The following is a 17,655-nucleotide window of genomic DNA, read 5'->3' as shown; positions in this document are numbered from 1 at the left end:
AGTTTCTTGCTGTTGTCATTCTTTCTTTCCCTAGCAGCTTTTTTAAAAATTTTTTTTTAACGTTTATTTATTTTTGAGACAGAGAGAGACAGAGGGGCAGAGAGAGAGGGAGACACAGAATCGGAAGCAGGCTCCAGGCTCTGAGCCATCAGCCCAGAGCCCGATGCGGGGCTTGACCTCACAGACTGCGAGATCATGACCTGAGCTGAAGTCGGGTGCTTAACCGACTGCACCACCCAGGCGCCTCTCCCTAGCAGCTTTAACTGCATTAACTGGTAGCAGTTATGAGTGGCAGTAATAGGTTCAAAATGGTCTCAAATACTGAGGATAATTCCAATTTTAGGTATCGGATAGAATATTATTTAGAAACATTTCAAATGTCTGGAGTAACGTTGACATTGTCTGCTTCTGGCCAAGATGGAATAAAAGGGACTAATTTACACTCTTTCTGAAACACAAACCAAAAACTCTGCATCATGGTTTCCAGACATTGAATATCTGGCAGCCCAGGACAGTGATCCTTGAAAAAGGGAGCACAAGTAATATGAGTCCCACAATTACCTGAAGAGAGTTTCCAGGCTGCCATATAGGGAGGGAGAAACCAAGAGCCACCCCGAAATCTCCCTGGGTTGAGGAGACAGAATAGAGTCTGAGAGGTCAAGGAGACCAGAGTTCACAGAGCAGAGTGCCCTAGAGGAGAAAGCTGCTCTGAGAGAAATCTCTGGAAAGCTGCAGATACTACTCCCCCCAGGTCTTCTGCAGAGTACTGATCCACACGTGCATGTGAGAAGGCCAGGGAAAGAACCACAGAGCAGAGGGAACAATGCTTGCAGCACACTTAGGGTTGAGAAGAGTCTGTGTTTCCAATAGAGTAGACGAATTTAACAAAGTTTAAAAGCAAGCCTCAAAAGGATCACACTGTTTACAAGTAGTGTAACTTAACTGCACCCAGTTAAGAATCATAATGTCTATCACCCAGTCAAAATTATGAGAAATGCATGCAAAAAGCACATCCATAGTGAGACTGGCTGAAAGCAGGTGGAAAAAATGAATCAAGAGGAATATCCTTAGAAATGACACAAGTGAAAGAAATAGTATATAGAGACATTGAAACAGTTGCTGTAACTGTGTTCCATGTATTCAAGAGGGTAGAGGAAAGACTGAGGACGTAAAATACATGTTCAAAAAAAAGACCAAAATCAAACATCGGGAGATGAAAACTGCGACAAAATGTTTACTGGATGGAATGAACAGCAGATTAGACATTTCAGAAATAAAAGTGAACTTTAAGACATAGCATTATCCAAGGTGTAACACAAAGAAAAAATGACATCAGTAAGCTTTGGAACAACTTCAAATATATGTTTGAATATATATATATAACTGGATATATATATATATATATATATATATATATATATATATATATAACTGGATATATATATATATATATATATATATATATATATAACTGGAATCATTGAAGAATAATGGGGGATTGAATATTTAAAGAAATAATATGCAGGGGCACCTGGGTGGCGCAGTCGGTTAAGCGTCCGACTTCAGCCAGGTCACGATCTCGCGGTCCGTGAGTTCGAGCCCCGCGTCAGGCTCTGGGCTGATGGCCCGGAGCCTGGAGCCTGTTTCCGATGCTGTGTCTCCCTCTCTCTCTGCCCCTCCCCCGTTCATGCTCTGTTTCTCTCTGTCCCAAAAATAAATAAAAAACGTTGAAAAAAAAATTAAAAAAAAAAAAAAAGAAATAATATGCAAATTATTCCAAACTTAATGAAACTTATAAAGCCACACATCCAAGAATCTTAAGAAATTTCAAGCACAAGGAGCATGAAGAATGTGATACCAAGGCACAGCATATTCAGTATTCTTAGAACTAAAATAAGATACCATAAAAAACATCCAGAGAAAAGACACATTCTATCAGAAGAAGAAAGAAAAGGATGACATTAAATTTTCATCAGAAATAATGCAACTAAGTGGCGCCTGGCTGACTCAGTCGGTTAAGTGTCCACCCCTTGGTTTCCGCTCAGGTCATGATCTCACAGTGTGTAGGATTAAACCCCACATCAGACTCCTTGCTGACAGCACAGAGTCTGCTTGGGATTCTTTCTCTCCCTCTCTCTCTGCTCCCTGCCTTCCTCACCGACATGTACATATGTGCTCTCTCACTCTCTCTCTCTTTCAAAATAAATAAACTTAAAAAAAGAGAAAGAATGCAAATAAGAGACATCAAAGCATTATTTAAAAAAAGCAGCCTGGTATTCTAAACTTGGTGAAAATAACTTTCAAAAGTGAAGGCAAAATAAGGCCTTTATTCGTCATACACAACCTAATAGAATTCATCACTAGTATACATACAATACCAGAGTAGATTTGGTTATGCACTATAAAATGGAGCTGACCAATCTATGCTTTATTCACTTTCCAGCACGCTCTCCAAGGGCAGCTATATTGTTTAATATTGTCTTAAACAAAGAGCAGGATGAGTTGAGTTCACCAAGTTTCTTGAACACAGAGCCACACAAGGTTATGAATTGGGATGGACATAGGACATTCTAATCCAGAGGGATTAGGAGAGATTTCCTATCACAGCCCTGATAGTTATACCATTTCATTTGTTTAACAAAAATAAGTGCCAGTATGTGGTAAACCTTAGAATGAGTTCTAGCTGTTCCCTGGGGTTTTGTGTCTGTTCGTTGAGGCCTGTCATAGAGCCTCGTTCAGCCCATAATTCTGATCATTCATTTATTCACTCTTTCATTCATTTTTTCACAGACATTTATCAAAAACAAACCAGACCTTTTGCCTAGAGTCTGTGGGTACAAAGGTGAATAAAATAACCCCTTCTCTCAAGGAATTTATCTGTTACTTTGATAGACAAGTACACAATTATATCAGAGTATTATATCAAAGTATTACAGGGATATGAAGAAAAATGCTACTGGGAGAAGCAGAGAAACTGATATTTGCTTTGCTTGGGAGAAATCACACAGAGGAAATGGTGTATAATCTGGGTTATGAAGTAGTGTTCCAGGTACTATTGCCACGTTAACAAATTATCCCCAAACATACCAGCTTAAAACAACCACTTTATTGTACTCACATATTCTCTGTGTCAAGACTTTAGACAGGACATGGTGGGAATGACGGTTATCTCTGCTCCGTAATGTCTGGAGTTTGGGCTGGGAGACTCAAAGGTTTAGTGGTTTGATGTCTGGAAACAGGAATCAGTTACAGGTGTCTTCACTCACATGTCTGGCAGTTGAAATGTCTGCCACACAGGACCTCAGCAGGGACTATCAACTGGAAAAGCTATATACATGGCTTCTGTGTGTTTCCCAATGTTCTTAAAGCAATGCGGCCATAGGATTGTAAGACTTTTTGTGTGGCAGCTTAGGGATCTAAAAATAAGGATTTAGCGCACAAGGTAGAAACTGCATTGATTTTTATGATCTAACCTCAGAAGATACACACCTTCACTTCCACTGCATTCTGTTGGTTTCCAACAAGTCACAGACCAGATTCAAGGAGAATTAGACTCCACCTCTAGATGGGAGGTGGCAACATTCTGGAAGAGCATTTGGATGTGTAATATTGTTGCAAGAATCTTTAGAAAATACAGTTTGGCACATGAAAGCTTATTATTACTTAGGAACCAAGTGGGAATATGTATGGGATGATTTAGGAATAGTAAGTAAGGCTGTGGGTGTAGTCAGTGCATGGTAAGAATGTCCCAGGATAATGCACAGTGAGAAATTGGAAGCAAATTTTGAAGGGCCTTTTTTTCATACTGAAAATACTAGACTTTAACTTATAGGCAACGAGGAGCCCTTAAGAGTGGGTTGTTTTTGTTTTTAAACTAGAGGATTGAAATGAGTTAACGTGTGTTGCAGAAAGATGATCTAGGTGTAGGGATGTGGGTGGGGGTGGTTAGGAGACAGATGTTCATAATGCAGGTATAGAATATGAAGGCTTACGTACTCAGTGGTGACAGGATAAATGGAAAGAGTAGATGTGGGATGTATTTTGGAGGTGGAATTATGACTGACCAAGACTACCGAGAGAAAAGAGGACTGAAATAAATGGGAATGCCTAAGAAGCGCCAGCACTTGGCTGCTTTGCTGCAGGTGCATTCCTCTAGCCCTGGGATGCTCTACAGATCAAGCTTACATGGATACAGCTGGCCAGTCCTAATCATGCCTGTTGATCCGGTCATGGGAGATGGTAGTCACCTACTGCTTTTCCCATACATTCTGTTGACAATGCTGAAGGCGTCACAGGCTAGAGGTCAAGCGTAAAGACAAGGGTAGCAGCAGGTCTCCAGAGCAGATATGACACAAAGGTAGAGTATTCACTCTGAAGTTCTTACTTAAATTTTTATGTGTTGATTCTGAATTTTCTGAGCAGTGGAGAAGAGCAAATTCATGCCGTTTAATTTTTCTTTGCAAAGGAGAGCTGTGATCAGAATACCGTTTTCTTTTTTTAATGACTAGCTCTTCTTTGTCCTGTTAGATTTTTAAAGAGATTCAAACTTCCTCCTACCAACTCCTGAGACATTATCAATTAGCCACACACAGCCCATTGAACACAGCATAGCTGTAATTAAACTAAATTACTATGCAGTAGCTTTCATTACACAATGACACAGTTTTTGTTAGGACCATAGAGAGAGTTTAATTACATGTCTAGACACCCCCTGAATTCAGAGCGGCAGTATTGTCTTTTTCTGTTTAAAAGAGAGTTTCGGCTTTTGGTGATTGCATTTTTTGAAAGACCAAATGGTAAGATATATTAGGGGTTCTTTATTTTTTTTAATTCCACATTCTACTTTCATGCATATGTGATTTAGGAGCCATTATACATCTGTGTATATATTTTCCAAGAAAAATGCATAGATTTTTCACTCTTTGAAAATCTTTGATATTTGATATACATTTTACTTAATCCAAAAGCTTTCTTTCTCTAATATACCTGCAAATATCCACTTGACTTATTAACATATAAAGCATGTAATCTGAAGTACAGTCATCTATTATAACATTTCCAGCTTCCTCTTCCTTGTGAGGAATTTCAACACTTTGCCTGAGCATAGAGTGCTTTCTACCTTTATCCTCAGTCCTGCTCATTCAAGCCTCTCTGTAGACTCTATTCTCTCTGCTGGACCAGAGCACACAGGTTCAGGAGCTCCTGTGTTTCTTTTGTTCCCCAACCTGATCTCTTCTTTCTCGTTACAGAAATGTGTTTGCTGCCTCTTTCTCTGTAACTCCAGATGATTTTTGGACCTTTCCCCCAGTTACGTACCATCTCCTGAATACAGCTTCCATTTAATTGGCCAAGCCTTTCCATAGCCTCCATTCCTTAATTCTCATCTCTCCTGAAATCTGGCTGTATGCATTGGAAATAAGAGGATGAAATTATCACATGCTTACCCTTTCTAAGCATTCTCAACAGCCCCTTGGAAAGTTGTCCCACAGCATGCACTTGCTCCAGTCTTATATACAAAAACCTTTTATTTATTGATATATTTGTTGATTACATGTACATTGTTTCAGATTTCATTTTTGTACTCTTTTAGCATGAGACTTGTCTGTTTAAATCAGGACACATCACTTTTTCCATTAATTTTTTGCATGCATAATTTAAAATGATAATCTTTCATTTAATAATTGCTCTTGAAAACAATGATAAGTGTTTCATTGAAGAGTGAATGTTTTGGATTTGGGGTTGAATCTAAGGAAAATAGTATAGATAAAATTATACTTGCCACCAGTACTATCTAGACCATTCTTGTAAATGTGTACTTAGTAGACTTCGTAACATGCACATATATAAATAGACAGGAAAATGAACTTCCAGCCTGTTGAAAGTATCCCTGTTCCCTCACTCTGATTTTGCACATGAGGAGACTCATACCAAAATCAGAAACAAGAGCTGGAGTATGACGGTTTTTCATGACCTCTTTGCCTATCAAGTGTTCTAATCTTGACACCTCAGGTTTCCCTACCCAGTGGCATTCCTAATTATCCTCTCTGTCAGCATCCTGCCCCTTTCTCCATGACATTGCTACTCCAAAATTCCCATCTTTGTTTTATCCAGACACTCCTAAGCCACACCCCAAATCTAAAGCAGAGATGCTCCCATGGGACACTTACCACAGGGACAGCACAGGCTCAGTGCTCTTCAAGGGCACCACTGCAGGGCCCAGCAGGGCACCTTCATTTACAAACAGACGACTTTGGCTTGCCCACTGTTCATTAACGTGTCATTACAGCTGGCCAAATCACTATTCACTTCCATTTTCTCACACTGACAAGTCCAGTTTTTGAATGTTTTAGACATGAAGGTAACTGAAGAGAAAACTAACAGATGAATTTTCAGCTGTCTTTGCCCAAGCTCCCCTGAGTAGGCATATGTTGTGTTGGGTATTCAGATCAACTTCAAAGGATGTAAAGAAATTAATTCAGCCATAACTATCAATGCTACCTTAGAAGAACAAAAACTATATAAGTATTCAAGATGTCATTATGAGGTTGACACCCTTTTGCCTGATCTTACAATTAAAATGTTCTTATTGGGTTTTGGCTTTTCCCAGAGTGATGCTGTAAATCTCATAGCACCTTTGAGGTGGCTAAGTATTATTATCCAATCAGTGTAGATGGCACAGATGCTATGCCTTATTTCAGTTAAATGTATCAAAGTGATGTTGCTATGGAAATGTAGTGCCACAGTGTAGGCACAAAATTTTAACTTCTATCAAAGATTAATAATGGCAAATGAGTATCCTTTGCAGATTATGACCATTCTTTGAGTATCTATAAGTTAATGACTCAAAAGTAGAACAACATACATGTCTATAGGAAAATTGAGTTTATCAATCATTCAAAAATATTTCTTGAGTACATATTTAGTGCCTGGCACTGTGCAAGAAACTAGATATCTGAGGAACCAGATCCAAATTTCCTTGTCTTCCTGGGTTTTCAGTCTAGTGAGGGAGGCATCCTAATCATAAAGCTTGTAAAGAAATAGGCATGTTGTAAAGAAAAGTAGGAGGCATCCATGAAGGCACATAAGTGTGGGCACATATGTTAGTTTGGAAATACAGATACGGCCTCCCTGAAGAATTGACATTATAGTTGAGGCCTGAGGATGTGGGGGGCTGGCCAGGTAGAAACATGTAAAAAAGCATTCCAGAAAGTGGGGGCAGTCAGAAAGGGATGCTGAGATGGGGGTAGGGGAGGGAATGGGGCTTGAGAGAAATTGAAAGAAAGTCAGTATGGGAAGAACAGAGCAAGAAAGGGGGAAATAGCAGGATATAAGGCTGGAGGGGAAGGCTGGAGCCAGGTGACCAAGGCCTTGAAAGCTAGGATACAGTAATGGGAAACCATTGAAGAGCTTCCCAAGGAGAAGAAGTGACCTGATTACCTATGTTGCTGTGTGGAGAATAGATTGAAGGTAGGGCCTGTTGGAAATCAAAGAGGGTTAAGGGAATACTGTGGCGGTCTAGCTAAGCTCATGGCAATGCCATGGAGAAAGGCAAAGTGATTCTGGAGACATTTTGGAATTAGAATTCACAGCACTCTACTATGACTTGGATGAGGCTACTGGGGGAGAAGAGAGAAACAGTTTCTGACTTGAACACTTGAGTTGATTGAGACATCACATTTTGAGGTGGGAAGAATGGAAAGAATAGGGCTGGAAGACGCTCAACAGTTCAGTTTGGGACGTATTGAATGTAAGGTGTCTGTGAAACAGCCAGCTGGAAATGAGACCTGGGCAGGTGGATATATGGGCCTGGAGCTTAAGAAAACAACAGTTTGAATTAGAACATCTTTTTTAGATAGTATCATGGAATAGTCTTTGCAGTCTTAAACTACTAGCAATATTAATGGCATCATGTGTTTAGTTCATATGAGACCAGACATAGTTACCATCTCAATGTACATATTCATATTCGGAGAACATCATTCATAGTAGATGCATGGTATTCAGGACAAGCCAACATGAAATGCCTGCCAATTATATAAAATTTATGTTTTTAAAAATTCATTACCCAAGTAATATATAATGTTTATAGTTAACTTTCATATAATAAAAAACTAAAATTGGGGCACCTGGGTGGCTCGGTTGGTTAAGCATCCAACTACTGATTTAGGCTCAGGTCATGATCTCATGGTTCGTGAGTTCAAGCCCCACATCAGGCTCCACACTGACAGTGAGGAACCTGCTTAGGATTCTCTCTCTCTCTCTCTCTCTCTCTCTCTCTCTCTTCCCCTCCACACTTGTGGTCTCTTTCTCTCTCAAAATAAATAAACTTAAAAAAAAAACTTAAAAAGGGGCATCTGGGTGGCTCAGTCAGTTGAGTGTCCAACTTCAGCTCAGGTCATGATCTCACAGTTCGTGAGTTTGAGCCCCACATCAGATTCTGCACTCAGAACCTGGAGCCTGCTTTGGATTCCATGTCTCTCTCTCTCTCTCTCTCTCTCTCTGCTTCTCCCCTACTTGCACGCTTTCTCTCTCTCTCCCTCAAACATTAAAACAATTTTTTAAAATTTAAAAAAAAAGAAAAAACTAAAATTAATTATAACCCTACCCACAATTTTTTTACACACATGTGTACTTTTGGGGAGGCTATAAAAAGTAGCTGGAGGGAAAGGAATAGACAGACAAGCTCAGGAAGAGTATAGCAGAAGAGAAGGCTACAAGCACAGTAGTAGATATCTAATTTAAGAAGCAGAGTCAGAAACAAAATTCGTTTATTTATTCATAAACTTATACTTCCCAAATGTTTATTGAGCATCTGCCGGGCGCCAAGTCCTGTTTTAAATTCCAAAGCAGGAATCACAGACTGCAGGGTGTTTTGTTTGTACCCTGCACAGGCTTTTAAAATTTTCAACTTAAGTGCCAACATTTAAAATTTGTAATATTTTACATTAAAAAATCTGAATTTCTATCTTTCCTTTAAAATCAGAAGAGCGAGGGACACCGGGGTGGCCCAGTCGGTTAAGCATCCAACTTCAGCTCAGGTCATGATCTCACAGTCCATGAGTTTGAGCCCCATGTCAAGCTCTGTGCTGACAGCTTGGAGCCTGGAGCTGCTTCAGATTCTGTGTGTCCCTCTCTCTCTGCCCCTCCCCCACTTCTTCTCTGTCTCTTTCTCAAAAATAAATAATAAAACATTTTTGGGGCGCCTGGGTGGCGCAGTCGGTTGAGCGTCCGACTTCAGCCAGGTCACGATCTCGCGGTCCGTGAGTTCGAGCCCCGCGTCAGGCTCTGGGCTGATGGCTCAGAGCCTGGAGCCTGTTTCCAATTCTGTATCTTCCTCTCTCTCTGCCCCTCCCCCGTTCATGCTCTGTCTCTCTCTGTCCCAAAAATAAATAAATGTTGAAAAAAAAAAAATTTAAAAATCAAAAGAGCTAGCAACATGGGGCCTGCATTCCTGCCTGGCTGAATCTGAGTCGCCTTCTCCTTGTAAGGAGTCATGCTCTCCAGGGGCAGATGCAGTCCCTAGGACTTCCCAGTGCCTTCCTTTTATTTTACACTCTGCCAACTTCCTTCATTCTTTTAGGGTGTCTTCCTGACCCCTGGAGAGTTTTTGGTCCCTGCTCAAGAGATGCAAAATCAAATGCAACGTTGTTGCTACCCTGCATGACCAAAGCAATGGAAAGATGCTGAAGATTTTAAGCAGGGGAATGACGTGACCAAAACTGCACTTTTTAAAAATGATTGTCATGGCCGTGTGGAGCATGGGCTGCATGGGAACAACCCTGGAAGTTGGGGAGCTGGTAATTAAGCTAGTCACCAGAGTAATCAAGAGGGAAGCCATGTTTGTGGCCTGGCTGAAGGCAAGAGCGGATAAGTAGGAACAAGAGGCCAATACATGAGGCACTAAGGAGCGAGAGCTACTTACTGTCATGGGTCATGGACTGGACGTGTTGATAAAGGAGATGGAGAAGTTAGGTAAACCCAGGTTTCTGGCTTGATCAAAAGGATGCTGTCATTCATTGGGTTTGGAAATACAGGTACAGCAGGAGTAAATTTAGGGTAAATACTAAATTGATTTTGGACGTGTTGACCTTGAAACATGTGTGAGACATTCAAATGGAATGGGAAGTAGAAAGTTCTCTCAAATCAGAGCCACAGAGAAGTTGGGGAAGGCAATAGAGATTTGGGGCACATTGGATAAGTGATACCTTTATTTGTGGCTTTAGATGAGCTGAACTCTGGAAACCAAAGGAAAAGCAGAAGGGTGCTGAGCAAGTCTTGAGACAGAGGGCCTGGGGAGGAGACTGAGGGGGGAGCAGAGGTGAGGAGCACCATGCGGCCAGTGTGGCAAGAGCCCCAGGCAATGAGAGTCCAAGTGAGAGACAAGTCCGTGTGCTCAGAGGCCAGACAGGTCAGATAAAGAGTCAGAAAGTGTGTGTTAGGTTTGATGAGGTCAGAAATGAAACGGTAGTGTGTTGAAAGAAAATGAGAGGGAAGAAAATGGAAATGGGGAGTGGAGACTGAGGAGAGTAGGGTATAGCTGAGTGCAGCTAGAGCAGGAGGGGAATGTGTGTATTTGAGAGACCATGGAGGTGATGGTTGATTTCTTTTTCCTGTTTCCTTTTGATGGTGATACTGTTCATTCTGGAGGTATGTGTATGATGAAAGCAAAAAAAGAGGGAATAGCAGACGTGGGAGAAAAGGCAGTAGTGATGGGGCAGTGCCTCTGAGTAGGGAGAGGGGTGTGGAGGAGGACCCTGAGCGGCACCCAGGGGCACCCAAGGACGGCTCCTGAAGAAGAGCCCCGAGAAGGAGAATGGAGCATAAGGGAAACAACAGGCTGTGAAATGCTCCTCTTTATCAGTGACAAATACTATTTATCGTAGTAATTCTTTGTGTTACAATGGAGAACAGATATAGTAAGAATGCTTCAAATCCTAATTGGCATATACTTTGTTTCACTTCTGACTTCTAAATGCTCTTAGAAACTGTGAACACAGATACAGCAACTTAAGTCTGTATTTCCCTTAGACCTATTTCAAGGGTGAAGAAGACTAATATATATTATATTCTATTACTCTGTGATTTATCATTGCATCTTCTTGGGAACAGGAGCTGTGGCAAATTAAGTGAAAAAGGCATACAAAGTAAAGCTATTAAAGTGGAAAAGGGAATTTTAAAAAAGAGAGAGGGAGAAGTAAATATTCTAAACCAGGCTAGTAATTGTAACTGAAACCTCTTGTACATTGAGTTTGGGGCCACCAAAACAGAAGAAGAAAATGTGATGAAATAAAAAGCAAATATTTTCCCATTAAAGTGTTCTTTGGTACTTCAGGAAAGAGCAAGTTTTCCAAATCTCAAAGGATTTCGGATGTAATTTATTGTACAAGAGACATGGAACAACAGTGGTAGGGTGCTCCTGACAGCTACCATTTATAGAACAGAATGTCCACTCCATGCTAAGTGTCTCCATGCCTAACCTCTGATTCTCAGTGCAACCTTCAAAGTGGGTGCTACAGAGAGGGAAACCGGGAGGTGAAGGGTAGACAGATTGTTCCAGGTCACACAGCTAATAAATAGCATGCTTGGGGGTATATGGCCCCAAAGTGCCTCTCATGGTGTTATTCTTCAATAATTATTTCAAAAACAATGCCACAAAAACCTTCTTATGTTTGTTTCTTTTATCAACCCTTCCTCAAAACTGAGGGTATAATACTGAAACAGAACTTAGCAAAGGTATGCCCTTGGTACCAGTGCATTAAATGCATCATTGCCTAATCCTTAAAAACGTACCTGTTGCCTATCTTAATTACTCTGCGTATAAAATATTTGTCATTTTATGCTTTTTTTCTAAACAGATAATATACTTTTTAAAAATTGAGCCAGTAAATTAATTGTGCTTCTCTGCCTCTTCCTTTCCCTCCTCCTTTTCCTTCTTTTTATTCCTTAAAGTTTTAAGTAAATTCATATATACCTAGTTATCTGCTCTTCCAGTTTCTTTATTAAAATAGGTTACAATTAGTCACGATTCAGTAGTTAAATGCTACAGTTGTTGTCAGATTTATTATTTCCTGTCCATTAAATTGTTAGGTTATAGAGGTCTTCTTCCAAAACGGTGTTTAGTTTTCAAGGTTTCCTCGTTTGTGTTTGGTTTACTTTAATTATGATTACTTTGAACACTTGGTTTGTTCTGGAATATCCAGTTGTCTCAAGTTTCTCAATGTCTCTAATCCTTTTGTCTGTTTGTATTGAATCCCTGTGATTTAAATGATCAGTAGCTAAGATCAGCAGCATCTTGATAAGGTCTCTTTCTCCATAATTAGATATTTTTTAATCAGTTCTGTATCATTAATATGATATCATAAAATGTCTTTGTACAATTCCCCATGAGTACACAATTTTGAGGGGCATTTTTCCCCTTAATTTCTTTTTCACTTCTCCGTGTGCAGTGATCTTGATGTGTCGAGATAAGATTAGTGCTTGGTGAGATTAGAAGTGTGTATTTCATTTAAATATAAAGGGCAGTGTGCCTATTATTCAGCCCTTAAACTGCTCTTTTTATATCCTCAGATGCTCTGAGACAGAAATTTTCAAAGTACAGTCTGAGGATTCCTGGAGGGTCCCTGAGTTGCCTTTCAGAGGGTCTGTGAGGTCAGAAGTATGTTGTCATAATATGAAGACATTTCTCTTCACTTATGAAAGTACAGTGGAATATTCCAGAGTCTGAATGATGTGTGATTTTGCAGTAGACAGTGCAGAAGCAGATAAGAGAATCTAGCCATCTTCTATTAAACCAGAAATTAAAGAAATTCGTAAAATTTTAAGACAATAGCACAGCACTCACTATTTTTTGTTTTAGAAAATAGTTATTTTTATTAGAAAATGTTTATGTTCATGTGTCATTAGTTTATTGTTTTTTTTAAATAAATTAGGATTTTTTTTTAATTTCTCAGTTTTAACTACTAACATAGTAACTAATGTTAGATATAACTCACATAAGCAAAAGCTCTTTGAGGTTCTCAATAATTGTTTTTACTCTAACAGGGTCCTGAGACCAAAAGGTTTGAGATCTGGTGTTCTAAAAGGTTGCTGCTGCTTCTAACAATTGTATCTTTTGGGGGGAAGGCAAAAGATCATGTTCCACCTTTTCTTTTTTGCATGGCTTCCTGACTAGAGATAATGTAAAAGGTAAAAGTATTAACTATAGGTTAAAAGCAGTCAGTGGGTCTAAGCAAAAATAAAATAATGATTCCTGCCATGTTTGTCAGTCGAATACATTTAAATGACTCCTACAACATTTGTACATGATTGTGTCTCGACTTTTAATAATCTTTATGCACCAAGTAATTGATAGTAATTAATCCCTGCCTATATTTTTAAAAGCCAGGATCATGACCTTCAGTATTTCATTGCTTTATTTTGTCTTTAAATTTGTTCTTCGGTTGGTGCATAGCTCCTAAGTCTATCATTTTCTCTAAAAATTTTCTTCTGTTATCTGGTCTAGCTCTCCTTTATGAAGTGCCAAATGGTGTCATTTTGTTTTGTTTCGTGTTAATTTGGACTTAGAACACAAAACTACCATTTCTGTTCTAGAAAGCCAGAACAGTAGTTGGTGAACATCTTTAAATAATTAGTACTTTGCTAAACCAATACTTGTAAGTTTATCTCATTTGTTGTTATTGTGTTGCTATCTTCACTGTCATTTTCTTCCCAACGGAATGGAGCTTCTAAATTGGGTTAGACTGTGGGAGAGCAATATTTTCTCTTGATCCCAAACTGCAATTCTTAGGTGTGTTCCAAAGCAACTGTATGAGAAACTTGTATTGTTGCCTTCAAACTCAGCTTATACAACATACAGCATCTTCCTCCTCAGGGATCTGGTGGGTTTTCCCTGGGTGTCACTCAAGGCTGAGCATGGCCCTCTGCCTTCTCACTTCTCCTCCCCTGCCATTACCTTCCCTCTCCTTCCATCATGTTCCTCTCCTCGCCATCTTTGTGATTTTCCTTTCATTCCCACCCCACACAGTCCAGCATCTGCTTGGGAGTCACATAATAGACAAGGCTATGGCCTCCACTTCCGGACACCTACGTCTGAACCTCACTCAGCTCCACACATCTAGTTGTGACATTGAGCACATCTCTTGGCCTCTCTCTGCCTCGGTTTTCTTATTTGCAGAACAAGCGTTATAGGATTTGCAAGTACGAGGTGTTTGTAATAGTGCTTGGAGTATAGGACGTGCATAGGGCACGTATGGTATTATTGTCTATATGTGATCATTATCTACTGTAAGGAGTGAGCTCAGCCTGGTGAGACATGAGCAAAAGCAATTTTATTTTATCTCACCATTGTCCTGGCAGATCCACTCTGAACCCATTCCTCTCCTTCATGAATAAAATTTCAAGCTATTCCCATAATTTTTCCAGGCACTCTTGCATAAGGAAAAGACAAAAATTTTAGACTCATCCAACTTTTAAATGTCTTCCTTCCCCCAACGTGGACATGAGAGATCTATAATTTCTAAATATAGGAGATAGGAATATTTGTTAGTTTCTTCTCTTCCTCCTGCTTTTTACCCACCGACTGATTGTGTTCCTTCTAAAGTTGCTGTGAGGGTGACAGGAGAGGGAGAGGAGAAGGACAGTGAAGAAAGGTGTCACCAGACTGCTACAGTTATGATCTGGCATCTGTGATCTCCGGGGATGGCAGGTTACAATGCCTAGGGTTCTTTCCCTATGGGACACCACTGATGGCTCTACAGAGACCCATTGCGGGGGAGTTCTCTCACCTCAGGTGCTCTGAGGAGTCACTGGTTCCTCAACTGCCTGCTGTCACCTTCCCCATGTTCTGCTTCCTGTGATGCTGAAATGAGATGGCATCACCCCAGCAGGAAACATTCTTCAAGGAGACTCATGTCTGGTTCCCTTCTGCACAGTCTACATTGAACCCTCATGAGATAACTGCACCTATGTTCAGCTATTCTTTGAGAGTAGCTGAATCTCATTGGGGCCCTCTCTCCTCACTCACCTACTCCAACTATCTCTTTTTCATGAGTGAGCTGGATATCAATTCCTGTTTCCCCAAATCACTGACACGTCAAGCACCACAAATTGTGACCTTGAAGCTATCCACCTTCTGTTACCTGGCTTGCAAAGAGAGAAGGCTCCTTCCCTTCCCATAGAAGATAGGAAAGGAGAAATACTGAAGTACACTGGCAACTTTTTCTCCCAACCCAACAGAAAAATGGGCAAAGGATATAAACAGGCAGTTCATAGAAGAGGAAAACCAGTAAGCATGTACTATACCAGTAAACAGAGAAAGGCAAATTTAACCAAACCTAAGATACAATATTTACACTGAAGCCCAGCAAAGGTTAAAAATACAGATTTGGTGAAGATGTCAGGAAAACATAAATATTCACACTGTTGATGGGAGTAGATATTGATGGAGTCTTTTCAGAGAATAATTTTGCAGTATTTATTAAAATTTAAAATCTACTTTTTGACCCCACCATACCTGCTTCCAGGTATCTGTCCTAGAGAAACACCAGCAAAACTAGCCAAATATCCAAGGGATAGAAGGCTTATTATTGCCTTATTTATAATTTTTAAAAACTTAAATGTCCATCAGAAAGGGACTAGCAAAATAAATTATGATGCTTCCAATGAAATGGATACAACAAGTGGTAAAGAGATTGAGCTGTAGTGATTTGTGGAAAAGGTTTCAAAGACATATTGTGTGAAAAAAGCAGTATAAAAATTAATATTAATCATGCATTTATATAAGAAAATGGAAAAATCAGGGATATTTCCTTGCATACATACATTCATGTTTGTGAATTCATAGAAAAAAGTTAAAACCATTTCAAACTGATGAGTGATTACTTTTGGAGAGGGATCTAAAACCAGGGGAAGCAGGATCAGGTAAGACCTCCACAATCACAGCGAGAGTATGTTACATGTGTGATAACACATAATTTATGAAATAATTTAAAATATAATAAAATGAGTGGAATTGCTAGAGGTGATCTTTAATTTAAGGTTGTCTCCAATATACTACTCTATATTGATAGCTGGATTTACTAATCCTCAGAAGAGCCTATGAGAGCATTCATCATCTTTAAGCAATATTTATCATATTAAGGATAGTCTTCTATAATAATTACTCACATCTAAATGTCTGTTCAAGCAATAATTAGTAAGTCTTTGCTGTGGTTGTGAGCTTCTGAGATGACACACAATTATGCTTTTCAGATATAAATCAGACAGACTTCAATACATAGAGCCTTGACTTATTATAATAATAATTAGATTTGAACTGATATGGTAATATGCATAAAGAGAGCTACAACTAAAATTCTCTGAGGAGTAAATATTTATTTCTGGCAGTTGGTTTTATACACTTTAAAATTTTTTTTTCAACTTTTTTTTTTTTTTTATTTTGGGACAGAGAGAGACAGAGCATGAACGGGGGAGGGGCAGAGAGAGAGGGAGACACAGAATCGGAAGCAGGCTCCAGGCTCTGAGCCATCAGCCCAGAGCCTGACGCGGGGCTCAAACTCACGGACCGCGAGATCGTGACCTGGCTGAAGTCGGACGCTTAACCGACTGCGCCACCCAGGCGCCCCGGTTTTATACACTTTAAACTTCATTTCACTTTCAAGTAACTGTCAGCTGTTCTTGAATTATGTATGGTATAAACTTGTTTTCCTTTATGGTGTTTATTTTTAAAATCATCATATATGTGTGTTGTCGAATCACATGACTTAGTAAAGATAATTCTAATTCTGAAAAGATTAAACATGAATGTTGGAACCATTAAGTACAATTACTGTAATGTTACTTCATTATTTTCCCTATTTAGTACCTACATGAAAATGGGATTGTCCATCGTGATCTCAAACCAGAGAATCTTCTCTATGCAACTCCAGCCCCAGATGCACCACTCAAAATCGGTGAGGACATTTCCTAATGTCTCATGACTCCTTTCCCAGAGTAGAAGAAATTTATTTCATGGAATTTTTAAATACTGCTCCATCCGGTTTTGCCTCCATTTAATTTCCTTGAATATTTGGTGTCTGTAAAGGAATAATGCATTATTTGGGAAGTTTGTGTTCTTTCTGGAATCAGTGCCTAGGAGGTGCTCCAGTGCTGAACACAAAGGAAACGTAGCTTGTAGAAATGGCAGGGACTCCAGGGGGTGATGGTGTATTTTGTAGATAAGTTTATACAGAAGAAAATCACAGATAACATAGCACTTCTTTTTTTGTTACTTTTTATTCCACAAATCAGTTGGAGATTAATTTTAGATATTCAAGAACTTCGACACAAAATGCTTAGTACATATTCTTGAATTTAGGGTCTGAGTCGCTTGTTTATGTGAACAGAGAAAATTGAGATCTGTATTTCCCAAAGTATACTCCACAGAACACTGGTTCCTCAGCTGAGTGAACAGGGGTAACTACTGTAATTCCCTTTGTGGGAAATGGGAGTTGTTTGTGGAAGTGCTAAGGTTGGTCAAATAAGGTAGGAAATGCCAACTTAAACATGATTTTTTATTTTTGCAGGACTTCCCAGAACTTTAAAAATGCTAATGTGTAAACTGACATCTAAATTAGTGTACTGTGAGGTTTTTCCCAAACCTTATTTGACTTTGGAAAC

At 39.5% G+C, this 17,655-nt stretch overlaps 1 protein-coding gene across 2 annotated transcripts in view; it reads left to right on the top strand.

Moving 5' to 3' along the window:
• CAMK4 (calcium/calmodulin dependent protein kinase IV) overlaps window positions 1-17,655 on the top strand; it is a 222,421-nt gene that overhangs the window by 171,925 nt on the left and 32,841 nt on the right. For both annotated transcript variants that reach the window (XM_086684346.1, XM_025924388.2), the window contains one exon: window positions 16,859-16,949. In XM_086684346.1, the coding sequence (XP_086540472.1) occupies window positions 16,859-16,949 (91 nt within the window). The remainder of the gene's footprint in view (window positions 1-16,858; window positions 16,950-17,655) is intronic.

The sequence above is a fragment of the Puma concolor genome, chromosome A1, assembly GCF_028749965.1.
Source record: "Puma concolor isolate L17-30 chromosome A1, mPumCon1.1.hap2, whole genome shotgun sequence".
Taxonomy (NCBI): domain Eukaryota; kingdom Metazoa; phylum Chordata; class Mammalia; order Carnivora; family Felidae; genus Puma; species Puma concolor.
Note: the sequence above shows the minus strand (reverse complement) of the source record. Positions and strands in the feature narration are given on the sequence as shown.